The sequence below is a fragment of the Anguilla anguilla genome, chromosome 16, assembly GCF_013347855.1.
Source record: "Anguilla anguilla isolate fAngAng1 chromosome 16, fAngAng1.pri, whole genome shotgun sequence".
NCBI classification, from domain to species: Eukaryota; Metazoa; Chordata; class Actinopteri; order Anguilliformes; family Anguillidae; genus Anguilla; species Anguilla anguilla.
Window position 1 is genome coordinate 27,493,078 of NC_049216.1, and position 21,646 is coordinate 27,514,723.

Consider the following 21,646-nt stretch of genomic DNA (forward strand, 5'->3'; position numbering starts at 1 on the left):
GATTTAGTCCCCCCCCCCCCTCCCCGATCACCTGCGGAGGGAAGACGGTCGGAAGGCCCGCGGCTCTTCCAAGATGGCGGACGGCGCTGGCGTTTTGCAGTCCCGCTCCCGACCGCGGGCGCTGTCGGGGCTCGGCGGTGCGCGGGAGGCTCCTCTCGCTCCGCGGCCGGCCGCCAGCTGCGAGCCAGATGTGCGAGGCATGTCATTGGGCGCTGCGAGGCGGGGAGATAAGAGAGCCGGGGCTCGTTTGGTCGCGGTCTGGTCGGCAGCGGTTCAGCGCCGTGTTGCGGTCGGCGCGATCTGAACTTTCACAGCTTAATGCCTGGCTTCCCAAATACAGCGCTGCGGTCTGATTTATATCAAACAGGTGCCCCGCTCAGCGGCTCACATTCGAAAGCGGCCCGTGGGATGACGTCGCAGGAATGAGGGCGGGCGGGCGGGGCATGTGACCGTTTGCTAAACGCCTGGGCTGAGAGGGGCAAGGGCGCAAACTCTGTGCTCTCGACAGGCCGCAGAGCTGACCTTCAGCCTGCCTGCTTCTCCTACTGTACTTAACTGAAGAAGCTGTGCGGCAGTCTGTCACACGAGAGCTTTGGGGAGTTTTTTGAATAATGTACGTCTGCATTTTTGCTCTCTCCTCACAGCCCGTCTCCTGAAGCTCCCGGTCTGTAAACTCGTTTCCATCCCCGACTGCTTTTCAGCGTAGTAAAGCCTTGGCAAACTTGACAATGCCGTGATTGTCTGCGAGCCGATGTGCCAGCAGCTTTGATCACGTCCCGTTAGCAGTCCTCGTACTGTATCAGTCCACTGGAAGGATAACACATGGCGTCTTCGCTCAGTCCTGGGCACAGCCGGCAAAAAGCCCTCTCACAATCCGCCCAGGAATCTCATCTGCTCTCCGATGGAATCTGTTGACAATAAGGCTTCAACCAACAGCTACGCACCCACAGGGCCGTTGTCCTGAGCACGTTTCGGCCAGACGAGACAAAAAAGGGGCCTGGCTAGAACACGTCGTGTTTTCGTTTGATCCGCAGCTGAATTATGGCGATCTGCTTTATCATGTCGGCCTGTCACTACAGCGGCGAACGCGCTGCGGGCGGTGAAATCTGAATTCGACTTTGCAAAAGTGAAAAGTCCGGTCTGCCGGGGCATCTGGGACTCGGCTGCGGCGGGGATAAAACGTCACGCCTGGGAAACTTCAGCGGTTTTTCCACTCTTTTTTTTAAACAAACAAGAACAAAAAAATCCTGCTTTGTTTTCTGTTCCCATTTTTTTTTTTTTTTTGCATAATTGCAGTTTTCTTCCAGCGCAGAGTTGAGCGTGCCCCAGTGTTTGTAGGGCTCTTCCCGTAGATGTGCGCCGCGCGAGATGGAGAAACGTCTTTTGATGTTTCGTTCTCCGGAGCGGTGCGGAGAGGGCGTCTCTCAGATTCGGGCCCCCGGGGGCCACCTTGCCACGCGCGCGGCGATTTGTTTTTCTCTTTGCGCCTCTTCTTCCCGTGCTCGCGGTTCCTCGTAGCGGCGGCTCAGAGGAAACGTATGCCACCAGACAGCGTCCTCGGCTCATTGGCACCCATCCTCGCACTCTGCCGGGCGGGTTCCGCACCCTTTTAAGACAACGGGTGGCATTGAGATCAGATTTATTGCCGCACTTTATGTAAACTGTCGTGCTGGTTCCTGATTAATGATGGAGAAGTAATCAAGCAGACAACGACTTGGCTCATTTACCTGGAATCGGCGAACGCGAACGACGCCTTTTGTACAAATCCTTGCATTTCTTAAGGAATTCTAGTTGGATGTTTTGTCTGCTTCTTCTGTTGTCAGTTTGTGTGTTTCTTGTGAAAAGTGAAGGACGAATCACGAGCATCGAAAACGACATTACTCCGCTGCAGTGTGAATCCACGTACATGGCAGTAACCGGGGGTAACAGCGTAGTGTAAAGGTTAGGGAACTGGAATTATAACTCAAAGGCTGTGGGCCTGATTCCCAGCTGGAGCATTGCCTTTATACCCTTGAGCTATGCGTTTAGCCTGTATTGCTTCAGTAAAATATCCTGCTGTATAAATGTATTGTATGTAAAAAAAAAGTAATAAGTAGTAAGTGGCTCTCAGTAAGAGTGTCTGCTATTGGCTAATACTCTGAGAGCTCAGTTTAATGTGATACTGAATGTCCTCATTCAGATTTTTATATTTGGGCTACATTCTCAGTTGTATGTCCCAGTCTGCCATAGTCTTAGAAAGGTGTTATAGTAGCAACAACAACAACAGATAGATGACAACTTTTTGTGTTACTGAGATAGAGATCATGTGATTGTCACCTGAACATGTGCCACCAGCATCTGCCATAAATATTTCTTCTCACTTGTCTGTTATTGTGACGTATCTATTGAAACTGTGATTAAGTTAAGTGATAGTTATACCTTAGATATCTATGTTTTTCCATCTGTATATGTAGTTCATACACATTGAAAAATACATTTTGTATATAAAAAATGTTATTTAACTTGTAGCATCTAAGAAAACTTTTGTTTCATTTTTTTCTGCAAATATGTTAGTTAACAAAATTATTTCACAAGAGACTGGAGATACAAAGTGACCAGAGATCACTGTTTAAAATGAGTCACTTTAAAATGAGAGAACCCAGCCTACATGATTACAGCTGTCAGCTTCTCTTTGTTTATCTTGCTGTTGAAAATGAGCCTGGTTAGCTACATTGCATTCTTTAAATAGCCCGGCAGTAAGTGTGAGCAGGGCTAGCTAATTGGACATGCACTGCAGTGCTATACGAGAATAGTCCAGCATTAAGAGCTGAGGCCATCAGCGGGAGCCATTTTAATTCCCACTGGCAGTTCTGCTAACTCTGACTTCTGGGTTATCCTTCCAGAAGAAGTTGTCCAGGAAAAATGGTTTTGTTTAGGTTATGTTTCCTTATTTTCTATAATTGTACAGACATTCACAGGTCAGCATTTTTTATTTTTTTTATTGGTTAGTGCATATTATTGCTTTATTTTAGTAATGCTGCATAATGAAATAAAAAGGGAAAATATTTTTTGAAGAGCTGTAAAAAAAAAAAAAAAAAAAAAAAAAAAGCAACTCTCCCCTGAGGTTTTATTGTTTAAAGTGAACTCAGCTCTTTGCCAAGATGAGGGCTCCAGCTAAGCAGGGAGGAATGCAAGCCAGGGCCCATAAAAGAAGTATTTGTGTACCAGAAAGATTTTAGCTTTTTCTTTCGAAATATTTGTCATTAATGACTTTAGCAAATGTGTTACGGATAGCGAACGGGGAGTCGACGCAGGGCCTTCAAAGCAGCTGCTAATTATTTATCCAGGATGCACTGCTGTGGAATTAGCGTCTGGGTCACGGTTGTCTTTGTCTTGAATGCCTTCTTTTTCTGCGCAGAAATCATTTCCACAGAAAGGCCTGGAACTCGTGTGTGTCTGCATGTAGGTATGCGAGTGGGTCATGGGTCAGTGGTTGGGGGGTGGTTGGGAGGGGGCTCCCTGTTTTCAGAAGATTGGTGGATGAATCTAGACAATGCTGAGCTTTCCTGGTGTCTGTTCTGCACCCGTACCAGGTATCTTCCATCAAAAGCAGCCACAAACTTTACTTTGGTTCCTTAGTCATTTCACCTTTAGTGCAATACCCAATGGAGGTCTGATCTCCCTCTGTTCAAGAACTAAACAACTGCTTCAAAACTCTCCTGTAACACTCTTTATGTGGCTATCCTGTCCGCTCTGAACACATAGCCATGTGCTACAAACTCACTGTCACTCTGAGTCTTCCCATCTTGGTCATTATATCCCCCGATGTGTTTTGAAGGGGGTCGTCTTTTCCTCCAAGCTGTTTGTCATGGGTTAAGCCACTTATTGTTGCCCTAATTGCCACCGTAAGCAGAGTGCTGTTCTCTGTCTTTGCTCTTCTCTGTCTACGAGCAGGTTTTCCTTCCCCCTGAAAAGTGTGCTGCAAGTCCCTACACGGTTTCCTACTTTTGTGTGCGCCTCGGGGGGCTTGGGCAGGGGGGGGGTCTGTCCCTTTAAGAATGCTATTTCAAGGAAACTCGGCCGATTCCAGGTGCCTGAGAACTCCTGGTGATGTTTTACCAGGTGCAGGACTCGGTCATTACTGAGGTATTTGTTTTTAGGATTACTTAAAAAGAGCCGGGATTAAAAGGACATTATCCACACGCCTTTCAGTCTGTCAGCCCGGGCTGGGTAGGACGGGGGGGGGGGGGGGGGGGGGGGGTTACTCCCTGCAGGGGGGGGCAGGGCATCGGTCACTGTACGCCTGACTCTGCTGAGAGTCGTCTCATTGATACATACGGTGTTACCCGCCACTTTGCGAGTATGGACCTCACTCCCTTCTTCTCCCCCACAGAGGCCACAGGACTGTCTGTCACATCGCGTTTTTAAAGACGGTCTTTTCAGTCTTGGCCCCTTTCCTCCTCCTTGCTCTCCTTGGTGTTGAGGAGTCGTGTTGAGGAGTCGTGATGGGGTGTTAGCCGCCGCTATCGCCGGCTGCAGGACGGGTCCTCGTGGAGGCGTTTACACAGAGCCCGGAGATTATCATAATAAACAGTTTTATCGTCGGCCCTCCCGATCAATAATGCGGCTTCTTAAGGTTTAATATTTCAATGATATTGATCACCCTAACAACTGTGTTTGCGGTGGGCTTGTCTAACTGCTGCCCTGCTGGGGAGAGACGTGGGCGAGCGCGCGGACGGGCGGGCGCGGACGGGCACCGGCGCTCTGCCTGTGAGGGCCCGCGCCTCGATGCTCGGTGCCGGAGCGCTGTGCTATCGACAGCCTGAGAGGGGGGTGGGGGGGGGCGCTCCCTCACGAACGCAAGCCCTTCCACAAACAGCACGCAGCCTCTGCTTTCTGACGGGTTTTTGAGCTTTAAGCCTCACAGATGTGAGGGATAAGGAAGCCTTTTTGCAAATGAAGGGGGGATCTGGGTAGAGGGAGACTCGTGGGAAAGGCGGGCTTCTCCGGTCTCTGTTTTCCATTGCAGTTTTCGGTTTATATATGATTGTCGATCATTCACAAGCGACCGAGCGCTCACAACACGAAAGCAAATCATTGCTTCTCCCTCCCCGTGTCCTGTTCCTGTGTGGAAAAGGACTGCCAGCAAGCTAGCAACAAAAAAAAATCCTAGCACCCTAAAAGTGCCTACCGTTAGCAGATTTCACTTCCAGTTTTGCTGGAACAACAACATAAAAAAAAAATCCCAGCTTCCCTCACATTTAGATGGTCGGAATTGAATAAGTTATTTAAAATGTCAGCTGTTATTGAAAAGGCAGATTAGCGGTAGCAGTAGATGTGTGGATTGTGTCCTTTGACCTCCCGCCCCTTCTCTCTCTCACCCACAGGGGCTCGTTGGGGATTACTGCCACGTCAGAGCTGGCAGCATGCCTGGGTTCAGGGCTGAGCCGAGAGAGAGAGAGGGAGAGAAAGAGAGACAGAGAGGGAGAGAGAGAGAGAGAGAGAGAGAGAGAGAGAGGGAGAGAGAGAGCAATGCTTCAGCATGGAGAGGGAAAGAGAGAGAGAGAGCAATGCTTCAGCATGGAACCTTTGTAACCCGATCTCTTGTGCACAAAAAAACATGCCGGACTGTTTTTTCCAGGGTACCATGACGATGCACCCCCGTCATCTTTTTGAGGCGTGAGAGCGGGGAAAGAGCGGGGCTAGGTTCTGGAGTTCTGATACCGCGCTGCTCCCTCCTCTGTGGACCCGGCGCGGTCTGCACCAGCAGAGACTGGAGGAGCTTTTTGAAGAGACTAATCAATTAATGGAGCTGGGCTGTGTCTGTGCATCAGGACCGGGCTAAATCTGCCCCGCTCTGGTCAATATAAAAGCACCGGGATCATTTCTCGCCTGGTTGCCTTCCAGCAGGCTGCTGCAGTGAGAGAGCCCAGGTATGGCTGGGGTGGCGGGGCCTGGATGAGGTTGGGGACGGCCCGATCGGGCCCCCCCTCCGGCACCGGGGACCCAGGAGAGCTGGCGCAGCATGTGTACTACCTGCTGAAGGAGCGGAGGAACTTGGCTGACATTCAAAAGCGCGCAACCCCCCCCACGCACCGCCCCCAACACACAAGCGCAACGCCTGACACTCTCTTTCCCACAATGCTCCACCCCCCTGGAGAGCTCTGGCGCATGCAGTGCTTGCTGTGTGTGCCAGGTTGCCTTGGGGCGAATGTAGGGTTTGTGGTATGAAGCGCACTTGCCCATCTCTGATTATACATCAATACCCCCCATCCCAGGGATAATTTATGCATTTATAGACAGAGCTTTATCTAGGCAAACCACTGGGGACAGTGCTGGGAAATAATAGAGCACATGTTTCTGTGGTTTGTTTAAAAAAGGAAAATATGGCTTAAGGCTACTATAATAAGTTACTTTTAGTTATTAAAGCTTTGCATTTTTTATTTTATTAAATTTTTTTAATCTAATGGTTTTCAGTAACTTTGTTATTCAACAAAACGGAAAATCAAGGTTGCATAAATTTACTCTTTGCGCCACGATGCTGTTGGAGAGTGGCTTTTGGGCAAGGGGAATCGGTTTGCAGAAGCCATCCTACTTATAGCGGTATGCATTTTTAATCTGGATGTGTTTTATCTCCTCTGTTTTTGCTGTGTGGTTTTAGCGTGGCGGTGTGTAGCTGCCCTCATTTGAAATCCTCGTCTGCCACAGTGCCCCCCATGTTGGCGGCTAATTGGCGGGAGACTGGGAGCTTCCTGCTGTGTGTTCTCTGCTTTGGTTTGCTTTACCGCCCCACCAGCTCTTTTACCAGCTTTCCCAAGAACTGTGTAATTAGCCCAGAGCTAATTAGCTATTTCTAATTACACTACGGCTCTGTTTCATATGTTTCCATCACACATTCCAAAAGTGTTGATACATTCCTCAGCCTTTCATCATTCCCCCGGCTGGCTTTGTCTGCTTAAGCACCGATTGGCTGAATCAGGTTACGCTTGTTCTTTGACTTTTTGTCACATGTAGAGGGGGAAAAAAGCCTGTGATTGACTAAATAGAACTGGTTTTAAAGGCTGTCATTTTAATGCTTTCGTGACCCCGAAAAAGCAGGACCTGATCCTTTTGCAAAGTCCTGACAAAGAAAGCAATGGATACATGAATTCACAGAGCGATAGTTCACTTTGACACAGAAACGTCCTCTAACACAAGCCGGCCTATAGGCTGGCCAGTTTACTGTAGGAATCTGAATTTCAGTTAGTCCTATGGGGCATATTTGTAAGATTGGCCCCTAGAACATTTACAGCAGGAAACATAAATACTACTAAGCAAAATTTCATTACTAAATGGAACAAACTGTAGTGTGACCCAACTGACCCACCCCTGTTCCAGAAAGGGATTCTGGGAATTGTATTTCAGCGCAAGGGCCAGTGGCTGTAACAGTAGTGGTGTGGCACACAGCACCATTGCACCCTCCTTGATTGCCTTGCTATCTCAATCTGGCGCTCCCAGCCCTGCTGCTCTGATTCCCCCCCCTGCCCCCCCCTCCCCACACTCCCAGTCCCGTCAGAGCCACAGCTATTTCTGTTCCACAGACTGATAGCTAGAACTGAAGATCATTGATTTTACGGGAAGCCGTGTTTACAGGCTGAGTGCCATCGACCTGAGTTGACTTTTTGCCTCCTGAAGTGGGAGCGGGAGCATCCCGCCGTTTGTATTAAGCAGTCAGGAAAGGGAGGAGATCGCAGCGAGCGGCGGCGGCGGGCTAGGGGCTGTTTGTTTGTTCTCTTGTCTTCGCCCCGCGTCAGCTCTTAGGACAGGTTTAAAGGCGAACAGCGGGAGGTCCGTAAGGGGTGCGGGAGGGTCGGCTCAGCGCCGAATTACGAATGAATTAACGTAAGCTCCTGGTGTCAAATCAGGGTGCTGGAAGTCGTGTTTCCGTTACCCCTCTGCACCCAGAGAATTGCGCGACTTTCTAAACGATGTGCCCGTTTGCGATGGCTTGCTTGAGGCTGGAGAGCCGGAGCTTTGGGCCTCTAGCGGAGGGGCCTGCAGAGGAATGATAGAGAGGGACGTCTGAGGGAGGGCAGAGGGGGTGCAGCTCCGTTCAGAGCTAGCGAAGCTGTGTTCATTACCGCCCTGCTCCATGGGCTCCGCGTGCGACATGCTACCACCTAAGAACCGCAGATTAGCGCAAATAAAAGATCCTGCTCGGAATTAAAACGGTTTAACGGTAAAGGAGAGAACGTATACGAGCATTCGCAGCTAATTGGGATAGCTTTGCAGGCAAACCCTTTCGCTTCGCCCGAGGAGTACAATGGTTTTTCTATCAATAAACACGTCCCCTGTGCAACATCAAAGGCCCTCTGCTTTATCAATAGGAACCCTTCCTTCCCACGTTTTCCTGTAACTTGCTTAGCATTTGCGCCATTGATTTTTCAATAAGCACACTAACCCTTCAGTGTCCAGGCTCTGCGACGGCTGGATTTCACAGAGTCAGGGAAGCCTTCACAACAAGAGGTCAGTGCGAGGGAGAGAGAAGCGGAGCAAAGGGGGGGGGGGGGGGGGGGGGGGGGGGGGGGGGGGGGTGTAGCAGGGGGCGGGGCTGCGGTAGCCTCCCTCCCCGACAGCCCCACCCCCTGTCTACCTTGAGCGTGGGTGTTTGGGGGTGAGGAGGAGGAAGGGTTCCCAGCTGGGCCGGAGTGAGAGTTAATTCCCCAGGAGACTCCTGGGAGCTGCGGTCCTCGGGGAGCTGGGCCTGGAGGCTGGTGATGCTGCCTGCTGATAATGAGATGGGTTCCTCGGCTTCAATTCCCCTCTGTCCACAGGCAAATCTCACTTAATGAAAGGGACCATAAATAAAAACTTATCTCATTTTCGGCCCACTCCGAATGACAACCAGACACCAGCCAGTGACTGTGTTCATTCAAAACTGATTTTTATTATTGTTATTGTTCTTTTTTTTTTTTGAGGACAATCTAATCTGGTTTTCAAGGATGGCATTTTTATGGGGGAAGTGTTTTCTCCCCTTTGTCTTAGTAAATGTAACACAAAAGAGGAACCAGCTTTTCCTGTCCCTCTGGGCCTAGGTATGCAGTGTGCATGTGTGTGTGTGTGTGTGTGTGCACATGCAGTCGGAGTTCAGCGTTCTCGCCCGCCTCACACTGCTGTCTCCCTGGTCACACTGACGTGACTCTGCACTGAGGCCGATGGGGAACGAGCGCTACTCTGCAGAGGCAGAGCAGTGCAGAGAGCCCGCAGCTGGCTCTCCTGTTAGGACTGAGGTCCAGTGTTTTGGGACGGAAGCGCACTCATCAAAAGCAGGGTGCCCTCCCGTGAGAGGGCCGTGAGGACAGGCCGTGAGGACAGCGCCGAGGCCTGCTGCAGCCGGCCGAAGACCCTTCTAGAAAAGACCGGGCTAATCGCTGCTCGCCCTTTCATCTTCGGAAGGCGCTCATCTTGGGCTCGGCCTTCGCCTCGTGTTTACTCCCAGGGTTCTGGAATCCTGCCTTTTCTTCTGAGAGATTATCTCCTATTGTGAGTGTGGGCTTGTTTTGACTGTGTTTAGCATTCAACTTCCTCCTGGTTTTTTTTTTCTTCTCCCCCCCCCTCCTCCCTCCCCTGTAAGTCTCTGAGCACAGTGAACTAAAAAGAAAACGGTAGGCCGTGGGACCGTTTCTGGCGTTGGGCGCTAGGCGCTGTGCGTCGTGTCTTTTTCATACGGAATCGAATATTTTGGTGTGGAGTAGATCAAGGGAAAGTGTGGTTTGTATAAGCGAAAGGACACGGGCCATGACACACTGTACGCAATGTACTGACCTGTATGTCCTGGTATATTCACATTCCAGTTTGCATACCGGAGAATTGAAGTTGTCCCTCCTTGAAAATACAAACATACTATATTTTCAACCCTCTCTACAGTTGTTCAGTCTCCTGTTCAGAGGTTATGCAGTCAGTCCTGTATGGAAAGGAAAAGTGGCTTTTTTGTAAAACTGTGGACAGAACTCGAGATGCTCTCAGTGTTTTTGGGGGTGTTTACAGTGTAACGACTAAGTGTCAGATGTTTGAGCACGTTATGCTACAGCTTCAGATTCAGGTGGGAGGCTGGACAGGTCACGTTTCGCTATCCCTCCTTCACGGGCTAGTTTCAACAGGAGAACCTAAAAGCTGAGAGTGGCTGCTACCAAGGCCAGCTTATCGCCTTCCTCTGTGGCTGCTTCCCTTGTCCCTCAGTCGAATCCTCTCCTTTAACAGCCTGCCATGTGGGCACATTGTTCCCGGGCAGCGCCCGGCCGCACGCTGGAATGTGCAGACAGGTCTGGTCAAACCGACCGCACAAAAGATGGCCACCCCTGAGGTGTAGCCGCTTCTGATTCGTCGGCTTCTGTGATGTCACGCGTTCAGAACCACAGAGGGGGAAAACCTACCTTGAAATGTGGAGCAGTTATCGGAGAACTTTTGTTTTTTTTTAAAAGAATGGGACATTTTCCCCCCCATCTTCATCTGCGAAGCAGGTGGCTGCAAATGCTTTATGTTTTTGTTAATCTCCATTGACTTCCTCTTCTATCTCTGCCAGTTTTGGATACAGTAAAATATGCATGATTTCAACTTTGCGGTTTTTACCAATGGATCCAGCCTCAAATAAATATGAACCTGAATGAAGGTTCATTTTCTTAGTATCCCACCTGGTTTGTATTAAACCATTTTACCATTGTTTTAAAACCATAGAAAAAATAGATTAATGTAAAAATGTAAAATAGATTAACCCGTTAATAGCAGAACCTAATTACTGTTGCCATTATTGTCTGCTAAATTATTGTCTGTGTGTTCACTGTAGTTAGAATATATAGACATAAAATGGCTGTCACCTTCATTACGCTTACTGTTAGTCTGCTACTCCTGTCTGAATGTTTTTTTTTCTTTTATAATGTAGGTTATTTACCACTTTGCTCGCCTTATCAAAAATTAACTTTGTGCCTTCAATATACTTGATTAGAAACGGATTCCCTGGCTATAATTGACTCTAATAATTATGCAGGTGAAAAAAATATTAAGTAAGACGATTGGAAACGTCGTCTTTTTTGTGTGCGCGCGTGTAGCGTTTGGGAAGCTCATCAGGCATTCTGGAAGGGCCAGACGCTGTCAGTCTCGCTGGCCCCGCCCTCCTCTCGGCGCTGATTTAGGTCGCGGGAAGAAAGCCGCGGTGGACGCGGCGCCCGATTGCGCCTGAAATTTGCATCGCTAGGTAAATAAGTAAATAAATCAAGCCGAGGCAGCGAATGTGTTAATCAACCCGGGACACAGCCGAGCTCAGTGCCGGGAAACTTCGCTCATGTAATATTCAACATTCAAGGTTAAAGGCCAGCCCAGAGTTATTGGTTTCAGTCCCGTCACCCCCCTTAATCAATGTTGCCTGCATCCCTTTAATGAAATTATTAGCTCAGCAGTATCTCTCGCCATCGTTTTATCTCCTTGTTGTTGTGCGTTGCGGCCGGCCTGCGCCGGGGCTTTTTGGAGCTCGGGGCACTGCTAGCCAGAAAGCAGAGCTTCCCATTTATTATTTCAGGGGCGGGAGGGGCGGGGGGGGATAATAGGAGCGTTTGAAACGCGGCGAACTGCGGAGACCGTTGGATGCCGGATCCAAACACAGCTGCCTTGCGCGTCCCCGGCCCAGCTGCTGTATTTTTTGGACCGCGGATTTCGTTTCCTTCTCTCTTGCGCTCTCTCACTCCGCTTTGCGTGTTTATGCGCACTTACAAATAGTTACACGAGGAATGCATACAGTCAGGCAACCGAACGGGAGTTGAGGGGGTTGCAGTGGGGGTTGAAGGAGAATTTTAATGGCAATAATTTATTCCCCTGCATATTTAACATGCACAGATATGGAGGCGAGCAGTCTAAAGTGCAGTGGAAAACACTGGCACTTATCAGTGCTAATGCTCACTTCGGTTTTAAGAATTACGTAAATGTTTCATATACGGACAGGCAGTTCCTAACTCGCAACGAGTCCGTTTTCTCTCTGCTATTACACTTTTTTTTTTTCTTCCCAGCCGTACGTTTATTTAAAAATATGTATGTGGTGTTGAGAAAATGTACAATTAGGGTTTTGTTTGCAAGGCGAAGATGAAAGATGGATAATTCCTGATATGGCAGGAAGGGGGAATCTAATATGGATTATTAGTACTTGTCTGAGGTATTGTCTTTAAGTACATAATTTAAAATAATGAGCACCCTTTGTCATTTTCTTGATTAGATCTCACACTTGGCGCAATAAACAGAGGTAGATACTGTCAGTCTTTCCTGCCTTGCGCTCTCTGCTGATGTACAGTTGGGGGAGTGGGGGTGGGGGAAGGGGTGGTAGATGTGGTGCACGATTGCACCTGACATTTGCATCGCTAGGTAAACGAGGAAATAAATCAGGAGGAGGCAGCGAATGTGTTAATCAACCCGGACACGGCGGAGCTCGGTGCCGGTAAACTTCGCTCATGTAATATTCAGCATGTGATATGGGCCTCTCCTTCGTCCCATTGTGTTCTCAATTAGATCTCCTGCTTTCCTTTCACACTCGGGGCAGTGCGCATTAAGTGCGTCCGTCCTCTTACGGCGGTGCGTGGCCGCTCTCTTCAAGACGTCTGCAGTCTCCTCTTGTGATTACATTTTTTTTTTTGGTGACTGGTTGAAGTCGAAATGCTGATTATTGTTTGAAAGTGTAATTAACTAAATGGTGTTGTTGTGAGTGCATACCCTTTCACATGTTTTGATAACTTGAAGAATGTTTGGTGATTTGGTTACCCTGAGAGTGATTCTAACCTTTCTCTTTCTCTCTCTCCTTCCTCCTCTCTCTCCCTCTTTCTCTCCCTCTCCCTCGTCCTCTTCCAGGCCTGGATGCGATGAACGCCTCATGTAGGCATCAGCATGGAAAGCTGTGAGTCTCCCGTGGTTTCTGGGACAGACGATGGGCTCGCCGCCGCCGCCGCCTCCCAGCAACAGCAGCACCCTCCGCAGCCCTGGAACGATCGCCCTAACGTGCAGGTCCCTCTCAGCAGCCAGCCCCCTTCCCTGGAACCCCTGTCTCTGTCCGCGCCCTACCCCTCCCAGCTCCAGGCCCTCGGCGTGCCCAGAGAGGGCGTGAGAGAGCAGCCGCCCCAGACGCGGACCCCGCCCTCAGCCTCCGGCGACAGCTCCACCCCCCGCCGCCGGCCCAGAGCGAAGGCGCTCGAGGAGGAGGCCGAGGAGGAAGGAGGTAGCTGCGGGGAGGAAGAGGAGGAGGATGAAGATTTGGATGACTTGGATGAAATGGAGATCGACAGCTGTTTCCCGAGTCTGCAGCCCTTCCCCGGAGTGCCCATGGCTCCGGGGGGAGGGGGCATGCCCGCTCTCCAGCGCCAGCAGCAGGCACGAAGGAGGGGGATGACGGAGAGCGGCAGCGAAGAAGGAGAAGAGGAGGAGGAGGAAGAGACCAGCGACGTGGAGAACCTAGCTGGAGAGATTGTCTACCAGCCTGACGGCTCGGCCTACATTGTGGAGAGCCTCAGCCAGCTGATCCAAAGTGGTGGGGGTGCGGGGCCCGGCCTGCTCCCCACAAACTCCCTCCCCAGCGCGGGGAAGCCGGGCGACCCCGCCGGGGCCTCTCCCTCGGTCTACCCTCAGATCATTAACACGTTCCACATAGCCTCGTCGTTCGGGAAGTGGTTCGGCTCTTCAGACCAAGGTTTCCCCAATACCTCAACCGTGGCAGGCCTGAGTCCTGTCCTGCACAGTTTCCGCGTTTTCGATGTGCGGCACAAAAGCAACAAGGATTACCTGAACAGCGACGGGTCTGCCAAGAAGTCCTGCGTATCCAAAGATGTTCCCAACAACGTGGATTTCTCCAAATTCGACGGGCTGGCCCTCTACGGCAAGGGCAAGCCCATCCTCATGTGTTTCCTGTGCAAGCTGTCCTTCGGCTACGCCCGCTCCTTCGCCACCCACGCCGTGCACGACCACCGCATGACCCTGAGCGAGGAGGAGCGGCAGCTCCTGGGGCACAAGCACGCCTCCGCCATCATCCAGGGCATCGGGAAGGACAAAGAGCCCCTCATCAGCTTCCTGGAACCAAAAAACAAGAGCTCCGGCGCGCCGCCCACGCTGGTGCCCCTGAGCTCCGGGCAGAGCTTCTACGGCACCTTCAGCGGGGTCCACTTAGAGCCGGGGAGCAGCGGCGGCGGCGGCGGCGGGGGGAGTGGGGCCCTCCTCAATAAAGACTCGGACTCGGGCGCTGAGCCCGTCCCGCTAGGCTCCCTCCTTTCGCTGGGCGGGCTGGGCAGCTCCAAGCCGCCCTCGCTTACCTCAGCCCCAGGCCCTGCCAAAGACTCCAGCGCCCAGCCTGAGCAGGGAGGGAGAGCAGAGGGGCCGGCTGGCAAAGAGGGGGCCCACAGGGGGGAGAACGCCGACCGGGAGGGGAGGGCGGGCAAGGAGCTCATGCCTGGCTCGGAGGCGGGCTCGGAGGAGGATGAGGAACTGTTAGAAGAAGCGGAGGACGAGGAAGAGGAAAGAGGCACTGCGGCGGCCTGCGGCGGCAGCGGAGGAGAGGGGGGGGACCCGGCTGTCTCAAACCAAAGCATTTCCAAATCTCCTTTATTAATGCCTAGTAGCGCTCTCCAGCCTTCCTCCTGCCCCCCTGCGGCTAGCCCCACGCACAACAGCAAAGCCCCCGCCTCCGCCTCCTCTTCCTCCGCGTCCGCCAGGGCGTCGGAAGCGGGGGCGGCTTCGGACGGCGGGGGGAGGGCCTCCGAGCTCCCTCTGAGCTTTAACTGCCAGGGGCCCGTCCTGCCCGCGGCCTCGACGGCGGCGGCCGGCAGGGGGGGCGAGGACGACGCGACGGCCTGCCCGCCCGCCGCCACCTCCTCCCCTCTGGCCCCCGACGCCGCCGCCGCAGACGAAAGTGCCAATCGAGATAGTGCCACAGCTCCTGAACCAAATGAAAGCCCGGCTGAGGGAGAGGACGACGGCGGGGCTCTCCTGCACCATCACCACCTCCACCACCTCCACCACCACCACCTGCACCCCTCGCCCCACGCCCACGACCACTCTCACCCCGGGGCGCCCTGCGACCTGGCCGGGGCGGGCGAGTGCCCCCAGAGCCACGGGCTCGGGGGCAGCGGGGTGGAGTGCCCCAAGTGCGACACCGTGCTGGGCTCCTCCCGCTCCCTGGGCGGTCACATGACCATGATGCACTCGCGCAACTCCTGCAAGACGCTCAAGTGTCCCAAGTGCAACTGGCACTACAAGTACCAGCAGACCCTGGAGGCCCACATGAAGGAGAAGCACCCGGACTCGGGGGGCTCCTGCGCCTACTGCAGCAGCGGCCAGAGCCACCCCCGCCTGGCCCGGGGCGAGAGCTACACCTGCGGCTACAAGCCCTTCCGCTGCGAGGTCTGCAACTACTCCACCACCACCAAGGGCAACCTGAGCATCCACATGCAGTCGGACAAGCACCTGAACAACATGCAGACGCTGCAGAACGGCAGCTCGCTGGCCCCCACGGGCGAGCAGGTGTTCGGGCACGCCCCCAGCAACGTGGTGCCCGTGCCCTCGGCCACGCAGGCCGCCGTCCACCACCACCACCACCCCGCCCAGTCCACTGCCCACGTGGGCGGGGCCTGCGGGGCCCCCTCGCCCACCAAGCCAAAAAGCAAGCCCACGTGGCGCTGCGAGGTGTGCGACTACGAGACCAACGTGGCCCGCAACCTCAGGATCCACATGACCAGCGAGAAGCACATGCACAACATGATGCTCCTCCAGCAGAACGTGACGCAGATGCAGCACGGCCGCCTGGGCCTGGGCGGCCTGCCCTCGCCCTCCGAGGCCGAGCTGTACCAGTACTACCTGACCCAGAACATGAGCCTCCCCCCGGGCCTCAAGATGGACCCCTCTGGAGCCGACGCCTCGTACCTGCTGGGCGGGTTCCATCTGGACCCCAACATGGCCGCCCTTGCCCCAACACTCGGTGAGATCAGCGCGTCAGATAGGAGAGCCGACCGCTCCTTCCTCCCCTTATCTCTGCCTTTCTCTCGGCTGATCAAGGTCACCCCTGTTGTAGCGCCCTTGAGAAAATTCATCAACTTTTCCTTTAAGCACATGTGCCTGTAGGCTAGTGTAAAATAAGGCCTTCTAAATAATGGAACACACGGAATATTTCCTCCTTTATATCTTCACTGAGCCTACAGATTCTTCAAACATATGCTAATATTTAATTTTTAAAATTGTGCTCAAAACAAATATGCTAATATGCTAGCTCTGGGATGTTATTAGTATTTTCTCCAATATTGTGAAATGGGAAATTGAGCCCTTTGAGTCGAGATCCTTCCTTTCAAGCTGGCATATATACTGACAGAATGCAGTCCCTATCTCCCCCTAACAGAGGTTTGTCTGTCCATACTCTGCCCTCTGTCTGTACTAAACTAGCAGGGTCCAGAGGTGTCACCAGGTAAAAGGTTAATGAATGGGGAGCACACAGTTACTTGCTCTTGCTCTTGCTCTCACAGTCATTTTTGGCAGAGCTGCCACCTCTTCCTTCCTGCCTTATGCCCTGGGGCAAACCTGCCCTGCTGAACCCAGTACAGTCCCTTTTGTTGACATCGACAGCGAGAGAGAGAGAGAGAGGGCGAGAGAGAGAGATTTGGGAGAGGGAGGGGGAGAGAGAGAGAGAGAGAGAGAGATTTGGGAGAGATGGAGCAAGAGGGAGAGAGAGAGGGAGAGAGATAAGTTGACAGAGGGAGCAAGGATGGGAGAGATGGAGCGAGTAAAAGTGAGCCCCCCCCCCCCCCCACAGTGGACACACTTCAAACGGGACGGCACAGGAACGCCGGTTTCCTGCCCCCCCCCCCCCCCCCCCCCCCACAGCCGCGCTCTTATCTGGCGTAGGACCCCGGCTCCTTCTCAGCGAGGCGTTGGGCCTGCGTTAATCGCGGCGTCTCTGCCGCTCCCCCTCCGTAAGCCCGCTGCACTGGCGAGCCGGCGCTGAATAGACGCGCAAGCGGTTAACTAAAGTGTAGTTAAATCAATACACTTCACCGCCGAGGAAAGGGGAGAAAAAACCCTCAGCAGGTGCCCGTTTGTGAAAGAACGACCTCAAGCGAAGACGCTTTTTAAGTTACAAGGCAAGGTTGGCGGTGCCTGCACTTGAGCGAGCGGCTTATGCGATGATTCCTGTGAAGGACGACCGTGTAAGAGAGCCAAGGGGCTTCTCACCCATTACACCGCCAGGTAAAAGGATTTCACTGCGCTCCGATTGTGCGGCAGGAAATGAAATCCTTTGAAATCCTTCCCTAATTCTCCCCCCATCCCTGTTTGTCTGCGGAGCGTGCCGGAGCATTTGGATCACACGAGCCGCGGCCTCGTTGCCTTACTGTCTCGCCAGCGACGGCGTGGCCACGGAAAGGCTGCGTTCTGGACCCAACGGCAGAACGGCGGCCATGTTTAGTGGAGCACACGGTCGTGTCCTAAAGGCCTCTACCAAAGGCCTCCACTGAACATGGCTGCTGTTATGTCATTATTCCCAAGTCTCAGCTGCAGTCAGCAACTGATGTCTTTTTCTTTTTTTTTTTTTTTTTTTTACTTTGTAATTAGAGCTATAAATTTTATCTTGGTTGAAAAGGGGGCGAAAGAAAAGCTTACTGAGGGTAATTGTGTAGCAGCGGCAAGTGTTTTGCCTGCCAACTACAACCCCAAAGTTTGTACAGACATGTCTTGAAGTGTCGCCAGTTCAAAGAGACGAACAAGAATTGATTGCTGTGACTAATTCTGTTTTTTTTCTTTTCTGCCATCTGGTTCATTTTGCTGCAAAGGAACATTTAATAAGCATGTTACAAAGTGGGACTGCCGTTTTCTGATTGGCCCGTTCTGTCACAGATGCGCAACACACTCACTCTCTGTGTCTCTCAGTCACACACGCACACACACACACACGCGCACACACACACACACAGATCCCTTTTTTAGGTAGGCATCCACACGCTGTCTCACACAGTCTCGAAACTGAGCGGTCGTTATCTGCCTATGAACTTTCACACCTCTTTAAACAAATGTACTGTACTGGCAGAACTGTACCAGATGCAGCTTTTTTTTCCCAGTCCGTCTGCCCCAGAACTCTCAGCTATGAACACAATCTCACCGAGTCTCCTCCTAACGCTAATCCCCAAGCCCGTAGCAGCGCAGTCTGAGGCTGTGTGCTTGTGTGCTTGTGCACTGCATGCTTTTGCTGTGCAGCGTGCTGCTTCCATAACGGAACGCTTCAGGTGCTGTCCCTGGACACCGACTGAAGCCAGTGGCCTAGTGGTCTTCACTGAGCTAAAACGAACACAATATTGTTAGATTTTCTGCCAATCGGTTGGTCGTATTTCACTCTTTAGTATTGTGCTTTGGCAAATGGCTTTCTGAGATTTCTTTTAAAAACGTGAAGTTGACGAATCCCAGCCTTCGATTAATTATCCTGGAAAGCGTATGTATTTTGATGCTGCCCATACTAATAAAAAGGCCTGAGTGGATTCAGTCATATTCTAAGGGTCATGGTATTAAAGAGCCTTCGTGCGCTGGAGGTACAGATAGCGGAGAGGCTGAGCAGATGCACAGACGCCCATTAAAGCCTTTTAGAGCGCAGAAGTCTGAGCTGCAGTGCGATGCCGCTGGCCGATGAGGCGGTGGCGAGGAGGAAGGGGCCGGACGCTGTTGGAGAAGCCGCTCTGTTGAGACGTTGAGCTGGCAGCGCTTCCGCGGGGCTTCAGAAAGGTCTTCCTCATCTGGCTATAAAAACCCAGGTAATGGAGAAAAGTCTGACTGCGGCCCGCATGCCTTGCCAATAAATAAAATGGGGCTGCTGGAATTAATTTAGTGCAAAGTCAGGCGGGGTCAGCCCCCACTCGGGAGTCTGGGCAGTGATAGATTAAAAATCAGTGAGGAAAGGCCAAACCTCCCAAACCATTTTTCCCTCCATGGTCTTTGTACTCTGTTCAGGTGTTGAATCTACGTTTAGGACTGTTTTGGCTATTTTTTTTTATTTTTTATTTTTTTTTAACCCGGGACCTGCCTCTGTGGAGTCCAATATTAATTAGCCAGGTGTCTGCTGATTTAACCACAATCTGGACGGAGAAGGCGGACTGAGAGGTGTTTTTATTCCTTAAACAAGAGACTGCATTCCATTTACAGTAATGTGTGCTTGGGAACTTTAGATCCCTTGTAATAATACAGTTACCAGTTCTTTTTTTCGTTATAACTCACATCTTCTGGAGCTGATTTAGTGCAGGCAGGGCCATGAAAGAGCTCCAGTCCATACCCGAGCAGATAGGTTTTCTGTTCCTGTGAAAAGTTAAAGGATTTCTTTGCCCCTGCTCAAAGGAAGGATAATCTTGGTTTAATAGAATTAGATACATAAATACACACATGTACATTAGCCTCCAAGGGGTACTGAAACTGGAGAACAAATCCACTTTGACTGAGAGAAAAACATGGCGCTCTCTGCTGAAGGTTTCAGCACACACCTTTCATTTTTCTCAGGAAATTTCCCATGCTCTGCGCGGCTCACACTGAGAAGCTCTTGAGCAGTGAAGGACTCTCCCTCTCTCTCTCCCCCTCCCAGAAACTCTTAAACACATCCTTATGTTTAAAAAAGCTCAAATAATAAATGAAACGAAATAGATGGATAACCAGATAGCAATAATCCCTGCAAGCCGTGTTTAATGTAAAACACATATAAAATGTGGAAAAGCACACAGAAAGAATAACTTGCTAATAATGTTTGTATGTGTGTGTGTCTCTATGTGTGTTTGTGTGTGTGGCTGTGTGTGTGTGCACGTGTGTGTGTGTGTGTGTATGTGTGTTTGTGTGTGTGGCTCTGTGTGTGTGTGTATGTGCGGTACGCCGTGTCCTCAGTAGGTGGTGAGATTCCCATGGACATGCGGTTGGGTGGCGGTCAGTTGGTGTCGGAGGAGCTGATGACCCTGGGGGAGAGCCTGTCTCAGACCAGCGACCCCTCCCTCAAGCTCTTCCAGTGCGCCGTGTGCAACCACTTCACCACCGACAACCTGGACGTGCTGGGCCTGCACATGGGGGCGGAGCGCAGCCTGCCGGAGGAGGAGTGGCGGGCGGTGGTGGGCGACTCCCACCAGTGCAAGCTGTGCCGCTACACCACGCAGCTCAAGGCCAACTTCCAGCTGCACTGCAAGACCGACAAGCACGTGCAGAAGTACCAGCTGGTGGCGCACATCAAGGAAGGGGGCAAGGGCAACGAGTGGCGCCTCAAGTGCGTCGCCATCGGCAACCCCGTCCACCTGAAGTGCAACGCCTGCGACTACTACACCAACAGCCTGGAGAAGCTGCGGCTGCACACAGTCAACTCCCGCCACGAGGCCAGCCTCAAGCTCTACAAGGTGAGCGCCCCCTGCCCTGCGCTGTCTCAGCCATTTACCGCCAACCTGCACGGCCCCCACGGCTGCCCCTGCAGAGAGGATCCCAAAGACACACTCCTCAGGCAATCTAAATACTCTACTCACTGCAGTCCAGTCCCTCCAAAACCGTAACCATAACTTCACAACCAGTTAAACACACACAAACGCAGGCACACATGCGCACACACACACACTCTCTCACACACACATTCACACGCCCACAAGTGCATGCTCTCTCTCTTTTTCTGTCTCTCTTTCCCTCTCTCTCTCTCTCTCTCTCTCTCTCTCTCATACTAATTTCTGGTGAGTGTAAGCCTGCCTTGCCGGTTCTGGTGGCAGCCTAAACACCACAATCCTGAGTGACTGCTCAGCCAATTTTGCAGAAGGTAAAGGGTCTGAGGGGGGGGGCGGGGGGCATTGTTACTGCGGGTAGAACACCAGTGACATGGCGCTGGGGAGGGGGAAGTGAGGCGTGTGAGAGGGGCAACAGGGGAAATGCGAGATGAGGGGGGATGAAGAAGTGCGAAAAGACTGGGTTTTGCGCTAATACTCCTCGGAGCGGGGAGGCAGAATTGCTCTCGACAGCCATATTGATTTTTGTTGGACTTGGAGCTTCACCTTCTCCCCTAATCATTCCATAATGGCCAATGGATGAACACTCCCTGAACAAATGGCCATAAATCTAACAGACCTGATTCCACTTACCCACCCATCCACGTGTCTGCAGCCGGACTTGCACTCTGTTTAACCCAAACTGGCATTGCTTCATATGGGGAGTTTACACACACACCCCTCTCCCCATACAAATCCCCACTCATCCCTGCATGTGCTACACTACACATGCTCACATGCTGGGTTGGCTTTTATTTGAGCAAGGACTAACATATACATCTACACTGAATATATACATAGTATATATATATATATATATATATATATATATATAGTAAATTACTTTAGTTCCTATTCCCAGACTTGTAGTATAATTGATCTTGGCAAAGAGTGTTGTAAATGACAGAGTGAAAAATAAGCAAGTTTTGTCTTATTTTTCATCGTATTAAAAAGCTGTGGTAGAATAGACCAATTTAAAGCTGTATCCAAAAGGCTCGATTTTCTTTCCCATTTAGAAGAGACCTACTAAAAAAATTAAAAAAAAAAAAAAAACCTCCTGTAATCCTCTGATATTTTCATAACACATGTCCTGTTAGGAACCCCTGTGCTGGAAGAACATGCAGTTGCACAAAGAGTCCAATTTTCAC

General features: G+C 51.6%; 1 protein-coding gene across 6 annotated transcripts in view; it reads left to right on the forward strand.

The window, feature by feature from the left end:
• The window catches only part of zfhx3 (zinc finger homeobox 3), a 231,430-nt gene that overhangs the window by 121,077 nt on the left and 88,707 nt on the right, over positions 1-21,646 (forward strand). For 4 of the 6 annotated variants that reach the window (XM_035396651.1, XM_035396653.1, XM_035396652.1 and 1 more), the window contains 2 exons: positions 12,844-15,952; positions 19,873-20,369. In XM_035396651.1, the coding sequence (XP_035252542.1) occupies positions 12,880-15,952; positions 19,873-20,369 (3,570 nt within the window). In that variant the 5' untranslated portion in view covers positions 12,844-12,879. Of the gene's footprint in view, positions 1-9,338; positions 9,502-12,843; positions 15,953-19,872; positions 20,370-21,646 lie in introns of those variants that run through there. The other 2 variants (XM_035396654.1, XM_035396656.1) reach the window with 2 other exon arrangements.